General features: G+C 44.4%; 1 protein-coding gene across 1 annotated transcript; it reads left to right on the top strand.

Annotated features, from left to right (window-relative positions):
• Positions 1-202: 202 nt before the first annotated feature.
• On the top strand, positions 203-3,289 carry LOC127342123 (uncharacterized). Its single transcript, XM_051368060.2, has 2 exons — positions 203-1,471; positions 3,026-3,289. Exons 1-2 carry the CDS (start codon positions 385-387, stop codon positions 3,085-3,087), a joined length of 1,149 nt encoding a protein of 382 aa, XP_051224020.1. The 5' UTR covers positions 203-384; the 3' UTR covers positions 3,088-3,289.
• The last annotated feature ends 10,229 nt before the right edge of the window (positions 3,290-13,518 follow it).

Here is a 13,518-nt window from a genome sequence, read left to right as displayed (position 1 = left end):
AAGATCACCATCAAGCCGTGAGTCAAACCATGCATCGCTCCTCTTTGCTTTGCTGCTGTATCCACTAACCGACCAACTGAAAAGCTTCTCTTTCCTGTGAAATAAAAAGGTCTCTCTTTTGATTTCTGGATGCATGCCAGGCCACAGCTCTGCACCTCATCTGTGCCGGCACTGGCAGCAGCGCCAGGGCGGACTGGACATTGCCGCCGCACCACGAACACGACCGTACGAACGAGCCATTGCTGTCCTGTCGCCGGTCGCTTTGCTGTCCTTAAACCCTAGCCCCATCTCACCTCTATACAGGCCACGCCACCACCATTCCCAAGCTCACCACCGCCACTTCACAAGCTGCCGCCTTTGCGCACACACCACACCGAACCCGACATGGCGTCCGCCGCATCGCCGTCGTGGGCCATCCTGGGGAGAGTGCCGCGGGTGACGGCCGCCGACGCCGACCTCCCTCCGGGCACCGACCTCTCCCTCGCGCTGCCGCACCCACCGCGCGTCGCGCTCCTCACCATCCCCTCGCGCATCTTCCCGGGCCGCACCACCGCCGACACCTTCCCGTCCATCCTCGCCGCCGACGCCTCCGGCCTCCTCCTCCTCAAAGCAGACCAGGGCCCCGCCGCCACCGACCTGCCCCGCCGCAAGGACTTCTCCTGGCGCCCCACCGTCGCCGACTACTTCGTGCTCGACGCCAACACCGCCTCCGCGCTCCGCCTCCCCGACGCCAAGTTCATCAGGCGCCCGGGCCACCGCGGCCTCATCGCCTGCCCCGGCCACTACGTGGTCGCCGAGCTCCAGATGAGCGTCGGCGACGACACCGCCGACCTCCTCTGCTTCTCCTCCCAGACCGGGGAGTGGGTCAGCAAGGACGTCCCCTACCCACTTCCCTCCCGCCCGATGAGCCCCAACTGCGTCGTCTCGCACGCCGGGAGCCTCTGGTGGGTCGACCTCTCCTGGTGCCTCCTCGCCTGCGACCCGTTCGCCCACAGGCCGGCGCTCCGCGTCGTCCCGCTGCCGGAGGGCAAGGCGCTCAAGCCCAAGGAAGCTTCCGGGCTGCTCGACAAGTACCGCTGCGTCGGTGTCAGCGCCGGCAAGCTCAGGTTCGTCGACATGTACAGGAACCGCAGCAGCGGCGGCGGCGGCGCTGCGCAGATCACCGTGTGGACGCTCGCCGATCCGGACTCCGCCAAGTGGACGCTGGAGTACGAGGCCACCTTCGGCGAGATCTGCGACGACGCCAGCTACAAGGCCACTGGTCTGCCCAGGAAGATCCCCGTGCTCGCGCTCATCCACCCTACCAACCCCGACGTGGTCTACTTCTTCGTCGACGAGCGCATGGTCGGTGTCGACGTCCGTGCTCGCAAGGTTCTGGACTGGGAGGCGTACGACCTGGTTCAGCCGCCTCGCGAGAACGTCTCCAGCCGTTTCGTTCACGCTTGGCAGCTGCCACGGGCTCTCTGCTCAGGTAATTTCGACTCTTCCTTCTCTGTAGATTCTTGTTGTTTGTTGGGTGATCGGAAATTGCATGTTTCTGTGTAACATTGTGAGAAAATCAGAGATCTAAGCTGCCTGAGGTCCTTTGCCCAGCATTTCAGTTGTGGGGGAGATTAGAGTACATCCGCAAATGTTGGAAATTTCAGCCTTTCTTAGTTTAGCATCTTCTGTTGATGAACATGGTTACAATTCAAAAGGAGAGCTTATGTATGATAAGTATAGGGTGAAAATGAACTAGCTTTCTAAAAAGGGGTATATTTTGGAACGGAGGTAATAGCTTGCATAATAAAGCACTTGTATTTCAGGGTCTCTTACCTCTTACACAAGCAAGTCTAATGCTAATTACATATTCTGCCAAAAATTCCCTAAGCATATATCCATTACTCTAGTATAAATTTTAGCCTTCATTAATTATCTAAGCTGTTTGCTATGGATTTTATTACTGTGTGTTAAATTTTAGCCTTCAAAAATGGCTGCTTACTTCCCAAGTATTGTCATTTTGGAATGATTTTTATTAGTGTGTGATAATATGTCCATTGTAAATGAGAACATGTCAGGCTTTTTGCTAATTAATTTACCTCCTTTTAGCTGGGTGGGTGTGACACATTCAGTGAGTTGTGTCATAGATACTTGTATTGATTTAACACTGCTAATAATTTTTTTGCAAAGCACTTTGCTAAGCCAATATTTATGAGTGAATTGCTGCAAGGTATTCCATCAATGGGTTTTATGTGCTTCCTTCAGTCAGATGTGCCTCCAACATTGCATATAGATTTTTAATGTTTCCAAAGACAGTCTCCGTTGCTACTGCACTATATACATGCACATTTCTGATAGAAGTAGTTTCTATGATTCATACATTGCTCTTTTTCTTATTTGAGTATAGCATCATTCTCTCTTACTTGTACATAGTACTAGTAGCTATTATAACAATTAAGTGCCATTTTAGTTTCCAAGGCACACTATCATGCAAACAGTCCGACAAAATATGCATATATATAGTGAATCAGCTGTGAGACATAAGTACTACGTTTAGCAAACTTATTAAAGTTAATTGCCAAAGGGATTCTTTGTGCATTTCATGCAGTTCGTTGAATCCAGGTTATGTTTCTTGAGACTGTTGTGATTCACTATATATATATGGAAATTTCTAGCTCAATATTGTAGGGATGTTACTGTTTCAATTTGAAACTCTCACCAGATTCCATGATTATGAGTGTGAATTCTTAAAATCTATATCTTCCTTTCTTTGTTTGTAGAACTAGACTACTAGTAGGCATCAGAATGTTTTTTGTGTGACATCGTCAGAATTCTTCTCTGTTTATTAAGTCCAGTTTCAGTTGATGTGACAAAGTTTTAAATTGCAGTCATGAATACGCGTAATGAATCAGTTATTATAACTCAGTACAACAAAGTTGTTATATTTGTATAACCTATGTAACCCTTACGGGTAGTCAAGCATTAGACGATCAACAGGCTGAAGCCTTTATTCCTTGACTAATACAATGTGCTCTATCCTTTGAAGGTTCTGCAAAGGAGACTGAAGATGATGGCGTGAATGACGAGCTGCAGCAACTCCGTCTGTGAGACTAGCTGGATTAACTTCATAACTAGGGGAATTAATGCACGATATTATCAGGTGGTAAAGGCGTCTTATCGATCTTAACCGAAAGACATGGCTGAAACGCTTTGCTTGTTTTGTATTGTCACTGTTTAAGTTCAGAACTAAAGGGATTTCGGTGAAAGTATGGCAGCAATCTATGCTATGTTATCTTTTGTCCGTGATTAAGTTATCGTGAAGGTTTGACACTTCGACAGTGTTAGCTCGTTGAATTGTTTTTTTTTATCTGGATTTGTTTTCTTCTTCTGGGTTTAAGCTCAGTGATATTTGTTGATCGAGTGACGAGATCTGCATCAGGATGGGAATCTTCGTTACTCTTTGCAACATTTTGGATTTCCAAATGTAGCGCCATGTCACTATCCTGCGTGGCTAAGTGCCTAGGAAGGGGATTTGAGAGGGAAACTGGGGTTAGGGATCAAGATTGAGCACGAGGATTAGATTTCTTGGATAACATGTACAATGTTGACCCTGCCTCTTATGTAGCTCGGTCTGTTCTTGCCACCTTATCATGACCGCACTTACATGGCCCAAGGCCTAACAGGGATTTAGCCCAGTAGTTCGAATCACCTCTTCGGGGCCATGATCTCAAAGATGATGAATCCTTTGGCTTTGTCAAGTACCTTCGTGAATCTTGGAATGTTGTCGGTTCCTTGTAGCATCGAGTTAATTGTGTGTGTGTCAAACAAGAGCTCCGAAACATGTTTGGACGCTTTTCCAACAATAGCTTCTTTGCTCTGATGTCGTTTGAGGCATTGCTAGTCACTACTTGCAGCACATTTCAGAGCCTATTTCCTCAATTACTTAATCCACGAGTTGAATGTGCACAAATTCAGTATGTTTTTCCTCTTCATATTTGACCAAGCATTAGTCATAATGGAGCAACCGTTCTTCATCTTTTCATCGTCTCATTCGTGTAGCAAACTCATCACCCTTGCATGCTCCTCACTTACCAAAGTTTCCCTAATGTCATATTTAGAAGGGGGGTCAAATCAAGGGCCAAACCTCCCAATGGCTTCACACAATAACTTGAAGTCATCGTTATCATGTTGAATGGTATAGGTGCAAATGATCTAGGTTCAGTATTTAATAATCTAGACAAGTCTTTAGGGCCAAATGAAGTAACTTAATATTTATTATTGCAAAGTATTGAGTAATAAATAGAAGATATGATTTAAACCATCACCATGGTTGTACACCGATCTAGCTAGATACTGCGGCACTTCAGGCTTTCTCTTTTTTCCAAAGTTCCTTGTTTACCTTCTACTGATGCAAGGCTTCAGCTTGAGTTAATTTAGGATCAATAGGATCTTTCCAGTTGCCAATGGACCTAACTTGTGTGGTTACGAGCTTCCAACACAGTTAACTTCATCATCTCAAACACGAGAAATATCCATTCCCTAAGCTCTGGCTCAGTGGCAGTCTTTTTCCTCCTCTTCTTAGATGCCTCCTCAAGACATTTCTTGCACTTTTCTTTAGATTCATGTGAGTTTTTCTTGCATATCACCACAACATTAGCAACACGAGCCACATCCTTCTTCACACAACATACACCTCCAGTGCTCATATACTCCCATCTTCCCATCCTACATCATCTAACTTTGTCTTCAGGACATCCTCTTCTTGCGATGTTGCACTCATCTAAGGCATCCTACAAAAACTGAAACAATCAGCAAAACAATAGTTTAGTAATTGACATCGATAATCGACAAAAGAAGGGACCAAAGGTATCAAAGTTGAAAGTCCAAACCACAAGATTGAAGTAGCCAGCTAGAAATGAACCCAAATCATAATCAAAGCAACAATACACCAGCGGAATAGAACATAAAATATCATACTTGACACCAATAGACCAAAACTCAGAGTGAATTGACCACCGAATACATCACCCTTGGCACCTAAAGCCAACCGAAAGAGGTGGCATAGAACAATGCAAGTAGCATAGTCACAAGCTGCATAGCATTCACCAAGCAACACTATAAATAGCTGGGCTCCCGGACCCTAGATCTCCCAACACACACTTCAGTTAGACTTTAAACACACTCACTATATAGATAGAGTGAGATCTGTGAGAGCAAGCAAGCAAGGAAGGAGAGGGGAGGCAAGAGAAGAAGCAAGTTGTTCTTCAACAGCTATGAGTAAGCAGTGCCTAAGTCTTCAAAGGTTTGAATCTTATGAACAAAAGCTATGAATAAGGAGTGCCTAAGTCTTCAAAGGTTTTAATCTTATTGCATCTTCAGCGGCCCGACGCAAACGGACGCGAAGTGGTCGTTTGCATCCGCACGGACAAACAATGGGTCTGCCCCAGCCTAGCGGTCCAACGCAAACTGACATGGTAGTCCGCCGAGACGCATTTGTGGCCCAAATTTGGGTAGCAAATGCGTCCGCACGGACACGATGCAGAGGCACTGAGCATTCACATCCATCTCCCTTGGGCCCGCCTAGCGGTGAACGCGACGCCTGAATTCAATGCCCTCCCAACGAGGCTTGAATCGATGTCCTCCCTAGGCGGCCGCATCGGTGACTAGCTGCGCGCCTGCTCGCTGAGGCACCTTCACTGACACGATTTGGCTTCAGCTGTTGTGCCAGTACTAGCGGGTGGCGGTGTAGGGATTCGTAGCATAGGAAACAAAAAAATTCCTACCGCAAGAACGCAATCCAAGCCAAGATGCAATCTAGAAGACGGTAGCAACGAGGGGATGAACGAGACTAACCCTTGAAGATTTCCAAAGCCTACGAGATTAGATCTCGTTGTTGCAGAAGATGATCACTTGCCGCTTTCAAAAGCGCGTAGAAGATCTTGATGGTGCCACAATCGGGCAGCACCTCCGTACTCGGTCACACATTCGGTGTTGATGAAGACGACGTCCTTCTCCCCGTTCCAGCGGGCAGCGGAAGTAGTAGATCCTCCTTGGAATCCCGGCAGCATGACGGCGTGGTGGCGGTGTCGATGGAGATCTCCGGCGGAGCTTCGCTAAGCGTATGCAGGAGAAGAGGTGGAGGAGGGGCGGCTAGGGTTTGGGAGAGGGGGTGGCCGGCCACTTGAGGGGTACGGCCAGCTAGGGCTTTGGTGTGGCCGGCCCCTCTCCTTGCTCCTCATTATATAGGTGGAACCCCCAAGTGTTGGACTACAAGTCTTCGAATAAGACCCAAACCCAAAACCTTCCATGTGTAGGGAAACCTACCCAAGGTGGGATTCCCACTTGAGGTGGGATTCCCACCTTTCCATGAGGGGGGGGTGGCCGGCCACCTTTGTGGAGTCCACCTGGGACTCCACCCCCTAGGGTTGGCCGGCCATGCTAGGTGGAGTCCCTCCGGGACTCCGCCTTCCATAGTGATTTCTTCCGGACTTTTCTAGAACCTTCTAGAACCTTCCATAAATGCACCGGATCATTTTCAAACTTATAAAATGACTTCCTATACCATTCTGGAACTCCTTGTGATCTCCTGGATCCCATCCGAGGCTCCGAACAAAACTTCGAACTCCATTCCATATTCAGTATCTACTAATACTACATCAAACCTTAAGTGTGTCACCCTACGGTTCGCGAACTATGTAGACATGGTTGAGAACTCTCTCCGACCAATAACCAATAGTGGGATCTGGAGATCCATAATGGCTCCGACATATTCAACGACGACTTAGTGATCGAATGAACCATTCACATACGATATCGATTCCCTTTGTCACGCGATATTTTACTTGTCCGAGGTTTGATCATCGGTATCTCTATACCTTGTTCAACCTCGTTTCCTGACAAGTACTCTTTACTCGTACTGTGGTATGTGGTCTCTTATGAACCATTCACATGCTTGCAAGCTAATTAGACGAAATTCCACCGAGAGGGCCCAGAGTATATCTATCCGTCATCGGGATGGACAAATCCCACTGTTGATCCATATGCCTCAACTCATACTTTCCGGATACTTAATCCCACCTTTATAACCACCCATTTACGCAGTGGCGTTTGATGTAATCAAAGTACCTTTCCGGTATAAGTGATTTACATGATCTCATGGTCGAAAGGACTAGGTAACTATGTATCGAAAGCTTATAGCAAATAACTTAATGACGTGATCTTATGCTACGCTTAATTGGGTGTGTCCATTACATCATTCACATAATGACATAACCTTGTTATTAATAACATCCAATGTTCATGATCATGAAACAATGGTCATCTATTAATCAACAAGCTAGTTATACAAGAGGCTTACTAGGGACTCATTGTTGTTTACATAACACACATGTATCAATATTGTTGTTTACATAACACACATGTATCAATGTTTCGGTTAATACAATTATAGCATGGTATATAAACATTTATCATAAACACAAAGATATATAATAACCGCTTTTGTTATTGCCTCTTGGGCATATCTCCAACAGTCTTCCACTTGCACTAGAGTCAATAATCTAGATTACATTGTAAGGTACCTCACACCCATGGCATTCTGGTGTTGGTCATGCTTTGCCCTAGGGAGAGCTTTAGTCAACGGATCTGCTACATTCAGATCAGTGTGTACTTTGCAAATATTTACTTCTCCATCTTCGATGTACTCGCGAATCGAATGATAATGCAACTTGACATGCTTCAGCCTCTTGTGTGATCTTGGTTCTTGTGCATTGGCGATGGAACCCATGTTGTCACAATAGATGACTAGTGGGTCCAATGCACTAGGAACCACACCAAGCTCAACTATGAACCTCTTCATCCATACCGCTTTTGATGACGCCTCTGAAGCCGCTATGTATTCAGATTCTGTTGAAGACTTCGCCACCGTGCACCGCTTCGAGCTTGACCAGCTTACTGATACGTCTCCGACGTATCGATAATTTCTTATGTTCCATGCCACATTATTGATGTTATCTACATGTTTTATGCACACTTTATGTCATATTCGTGCATTTTCTGGAACTAACCTATTAACAAGATGCCGAAGTGCCAGTTGCTGTTTTCTGCTGTTTTTGGTTTCAGAAATCCTAGTAAGGAAATATTCTCGGAATTGGACGAAATCAACGCCCAGGGGCCTATTTTGCCACGAAGCTTCCAGAAGTCCGAAGATGAAACGAAGTGGGGCCACAGGGTGCCCAAACCCTAGGGCGGCGCGGCCCCCCCCCCTTGGCCGCGCCGGCCTATGGTGTGGGGCCCCTGTGCCCCCTCCTTACTTGCCCTTCCGCCTACTTAAAGCCTCCGTGACGAAACCCCCAGTACCGAGAGCCACGATACGGAAAACCTTCCAGAGACGCCGCCAACGCCGATCCCATCTCGGGGGATCCAGGAGATCGCCTCCGGCACCCTGCCGGAGAGGGGAATCATCTCCCGGAGGACTCTACGCCGCCATGGTCGCCTCCGGTGTGATGTGTGAGTAGTCTACCCCTGGACTATGGGTCCATAGCAGTAGCTAGATGGTTGTCTTCTCCCCATTGTGCTATCATTGTCGGATCTTGTGAGCTGCCTAACATGATCAAGATCATCTATCTGTAATTCTATATGTTGCGTTTGTTGGGATCCGATGAATAGAGAATACTTGTTATGTTGATTATCAAAGTTATATCTATGTGTTGTTTATGATCTTGCATGCTTTCCGTTACTAGTAGATGCTCTGGCCAAGTAGATGCTTGTAACTCCAAGAGGGAGTACTTATGCTCGATAGTGGGTTCATGCCTGCATTGACACCGGGACAAAGTGTGAGAAAGTTCTTAGGTTGTGTTGTGCTGTTGCCACTAGGGATAAAACATTGATGCTATGTCTAAGGATGTAGTTGTTGATTACATTACGAACCATACTTAATGAAATTGTCTGTTGCTTTGCAACTTAATACCGGAGGGGTTCGGATGATAACCCGAAGGTGGACTTTTTAGGCATAGATGCGGTTGGATGGCGGTCTATGTACTTTGTCGTAATGCCCAATTAAATCTCACTATACTCATCATGATATGTATGTGCATGGTCATGCTCTCTTTATTTGTCAATTGCCCAACTGTAATTTGTTCACCCAACATGCTGTTTGTCTTATGGGAGAGACACCTCTAGTGAACTGTGGACCCCGGTCCAATTCTCTTTATCGAAATTCAATCTCTTGCAATCTTTGTTCTACTGTTTTCTGCAAACAATCATCTTCCACACAATACGGTTAATCCTTTGTTACAGCAAGCCGGTGACATTGACAACCTCACTGTTTCGTTGGGGCAAAGTACTTTGGTTGTGTTGTGCAGGTTCCACGTTGGCGCCGGAATCCCTGGTGTTGCGCCGCACTACATCCCGCCGCCATCAACCTTCAACGTGCTTCTTGGCTCCTCCTGGTTCGATAAACCTTGGTTTCTTTCTGAGGGAAAACTTGCTGCTGTGCGCATCATACCTTCCTCTTGGGGTTCCCAACGAACGTGTGAGTTACACGCCATCAAGCTCTTTTTCTGGCGCCGTTGCCGGGGAACGAAGAAAAGTTACACCACAAAGATTTTCAACTCCCACGTCAACAGCTCTTTTTCTGGCGCCGTTGCCGGGGAGATCAAGACACGCTGCAAGGGGAGTCTCCACTTCTCAATCTCTTTACTTTGTTTTTGTCTTGCTTAGTTTTATTTACTACTTTGTTTGCTGCACTAAATCAAAATACAAAAAAATTAGTTGCTAGTTTTACTTTACTTGCTATCTTGTTTGCTATATCAAAAACACAAAAAAATTAGTTACTTGCATTTATTTTACTTGATTCATCATGTTTCCTTTTAATTTTACCACAAAAGACATACCGGTAGGACGTGGGTCTATAATTGGGAGAAATAATATAGAAGAATTCTTCAACCATGTTAGTACCGTTGACGATTTTGAGGATAGACACTTGGTAGACCTTGCCCCTACCTATGAAATTGCTGCTGCTGCTTTAGTTCGCATGATGGAAACTAAATTTGTTAATCTCAATCCTATAATCCAACACATGTTTCTCACACTTGGTGATATGGAAGAAGGGGAAAAGAAAGATTTTGTTTTAGAAACCCTTCTTAGAGAATTTGGTGGTATAGCAAGAGAGGCTAGAAAGGTCTTTGCTAAATTTAATATGCTTGGTTCTTATACCAATTTTGTTAGTCTCCTTGAAAAGATGGACATGGATAGAATAAAGTACACTAATAATATTAATGATGGTGGGGAGATCAAAGCACCAATACCATGTAAGCTCTTAGCTATGAATGATGCACTAGAAAATAATTATGCTTGGCTTGTTCCTGAAAATTTGTTTGATGAGAGTAGCACGCCTAAGACTAATGAAAAGGGAGATGCTAAAACTTATGTATCTAATATACTATGCCTGGTTGAGAAAACTCCACATCCCGCTGTAGGAGTACCACCCTTCGATAATACTTGATACACACTTTCTGCGCCTAGCTGAAAGGCGTTAAAGAAAAGCGCTTATGGGAGACAACCCATGTTTTTACCTACAGTACTTTGTTTTTATTTTGTGTCTTGGAAGTTGTTTACTACTGTAGCAACCTCTCCTTATCTTAGTTTTGTGTTTTGTTGTGCCAAGTTAAGCCGTTGATAGAAAAGTAAGTACTAGATTTGGATTACTGCGCAGTTCCAGATTTCTTTGCTGTCACGAATCTGGGTCCACCTTCCTGTAGGTAGCTCAGAAAATTAAGCCAATTTACGTGAGTGATCCTCAGATATGTACGCAACTTTCATTCAATTTGAGCATTTTCATTTGAGCAAGTCTGGTGCCATTTTAAAATTCGTCAATACGAACTATTCTGTTTTGACAGATTCTGCCTTTTATTTCGCATTGCCTCTTTTGCTATGTTGGATGAATTTCTTTGATCCACTAATGTCCAGTAGCATTATGCAATGTCCAGAAGTGTTAAGAATGATTGTGTCACCTCTGAATATGTTAATTTTTATTGTGCACTAACCCTCTAATAAGTTGTTTCGAGTTTGGTGTGGAGGAAGTTTTCAAGGATCAAGAGAGGAGTATGATGCAACATGATCAAGGAGAGTGAAAGCTCTAAGCTTGGGGATGCACCCGGTGGTTCACCCCTGCATATTCTAAGAAGACTCAAGCGTCTAAGCTTGGGGATGCCCAAGGCATCCCCTTCTTCATCGACAACATTATCAGGTTCCTCCCCTGAAACTATATTTTTATTCCATCACATCTTATGTGCTTTTCTTGGAGCGTCGGTTTGTTTTTGTTTTTTGTTTTGTTTGAATAAAATGGATCCTAGCATTCACTTTATGGGAGAGAGACACGCTCCGCTGTAGCATATGGACAAGTATGTCCTTGGTTTCTACTCATAGTATTCATGGCGAAGTTTCTCCTTCGTTAAATTGTTATATGGTTGGAATTGGAAAATGATACATGTAGTAATTGCTATTAATGTCTTGGGTAATGTGATACTTGGCAATTGTTGTGCTCATGATTAAGCTCTTGCATCATATGCTTTGCACCCATTAATGAAGAAATACATAGAGCATGCTATAATTTGGTTTGCATATTTGGTTTCTCTAAGGTCTAGATAATTTCTAGTATTGAGTTTGAACAACAAGGAAGACGGTGTAGAGTCTTATAATGTTTTCAATATGTCTTTTATGTGAGTTTTGCTGCACCGGTTCATCCTTGTGTTTGTTTCAAATAAGCCTTGCTAGCCTAAACCTTGTATCGAGAGGGAATACTTCTCATGCATCCAAAATACTTGAGCCAACCACTATGCCATTTGTGTCCACCATACCTACCTACTACATGGTATTTTCCGCCATTCCAAAGTAAATTGCTTGAGTGCTACCTTTAAAATTCCATCATTCACCTTTGCAATATATAGCTCATGGGACAAATAGCTTAAAAACTATTGTGGTATTGAATATGTAATTATGCACTTTATCTCTTATTAAGTTGCTTGTTGTGCGATAACCATGTTCACTGGGGACGCCATCAACTATTCATTGTTGAATTTCATGTGAGTTGCTATGCATGTCCGTCTTGTCTGAAGTAAGAGAGATCTACCACCTTATGGTTAAGCATGCATATTGTTAGAGAAGAACATTGGGCCGCTAACTAAAGCCATGATCCATGGTGGAAGTTTCAGTTTTGGACATATATCCTCAATCTCAAATGAGAAAATTATTAATTGTTGTTACATGCTTATGCATAAAAGAGGAGTCCATTATCTGTTGTCTATGTTGTCCCGGTATGGATGTCTAAGTTGAAGAATAATCAATAGCGAGAAATCCAATGCGAGCTTTCTCCTTAGACCTTTGTACAGGCGGCATAGAGGTACCCCTTTGTGACACTTGGTCAAAACATGTGCATTGTGATGATCTGGTAGTCCAAGCTAATTAGGACAAGGTGCGGGCACTATTAGTACACTATGCATGAGGCTTGCAACTTGTAAGATATAATTTACATGATACATATGCTTTATTACTACCGTTGACAAAATTGTTTCATATTTTCAAAATCAAAGCTCTAGCACAAATATAGCAATCAATGCTTTTCCTCTATGGAGGACCATTCTTTTACTTTCAATGTTGAGTCAGTTCACCTATTTCTCTCCACCTCAAGAAGCAAACACTTGTGTGAACTGTGCATTGATTCCTACATATTTGCTTATTGCACTTATTATATTACTCTATGTTGACAATATCCATGAGATATACATGTTATGAGTTGAAAGCAACCGCTGAAACTTAATCTTCTTTTGTGTTGCTTCAATGCTTTTACTTTGAATTATTGCTTTATGAGTTAACTCTTATGCAAGACTTAATTGATGCTTGTCTTGAAGTGCTATTCATGAAAAGTCTTTGCTATATGATTCACTTGTTTACTCATGTCATATACATTGTTTTGATCGCTGCATTCACTACATATGCTTTACAAATAGTATGATCAAGATTATGATGGCATGTCACTCCAGAAATTATCTGTGTTATCTTTTTACCTGCTCGGGACGAGCAGAACTAAGCTTGGGGATGCTGATAATGCCTCTCGACGTATCGATAATTTCTTATGTTCCATGCCACATTATTGATGTTATCTACATGTTTTATGCACACTTTATGTCATATTCGTGCATTTTCTGGAACTAACCTATTAACAAGATGCCGAAGTGCCGATGTCTTTGTTTCATTGTTTTTGGTTTCAGAAATCCTAGTAAGGAAATATTCTCGGAATTGGACGAAATCAACGCCCAGGGGCCTATTTTGCCACGAAGCTTCCAGAAGTCCGAAGATGAAACGAAGTGGGGCCACAGGGTGCCCAAACCCTAGGGCGGCGCGGCCCCCCCCTTGGTCGCGCCGGCCTATGGTGTGGGGCCCCTGTGCCCCCTCCTGACTTGCCCTTCCGCCTACTTAAAGCCTCCGTGACGAAACCCCCAGTACCGAGAGCCACGATACGGAAAACCTTCCAGAGACGCC

The sequence above is a fragment of the Lolium perenne genome, chromosome 3 (assembly GCF_019359855.2).
Source record: "Lolium perenne isolate Kyuss_39 chromosome 3, Kyuss_2.0, whole genome shotgun sequence".
In the NCBI taxonomy this organism is placed as follows: domain Eukaryota; kingdom Viridiplantae; phylum Streptophyta; class Magnoliopsida; order Poales; family Poaceae; genus Lolium; species Lolium perenne.
This window is presented reverse-complemented; position numbering and strand designations above follow the sequence as displayed.

Bases quoted from the DNA above. Each gene is read 5' to 3' on its own strand.
- LOC127342123 (XM_051368060.2), top strand. From the start codon at position 385: ATGGCGTCCGCCGCATCGCCGTCGTGGGCCATCCTGGGGAGAGTGCCG. The intron at 1,472-3,025 runs GTAATTTCGACT...TATCCTTTGAAG, and splicing joins GCCACGGGCTCTCTGCTCAG to GTTCTGCAAAGGAGACTGAA.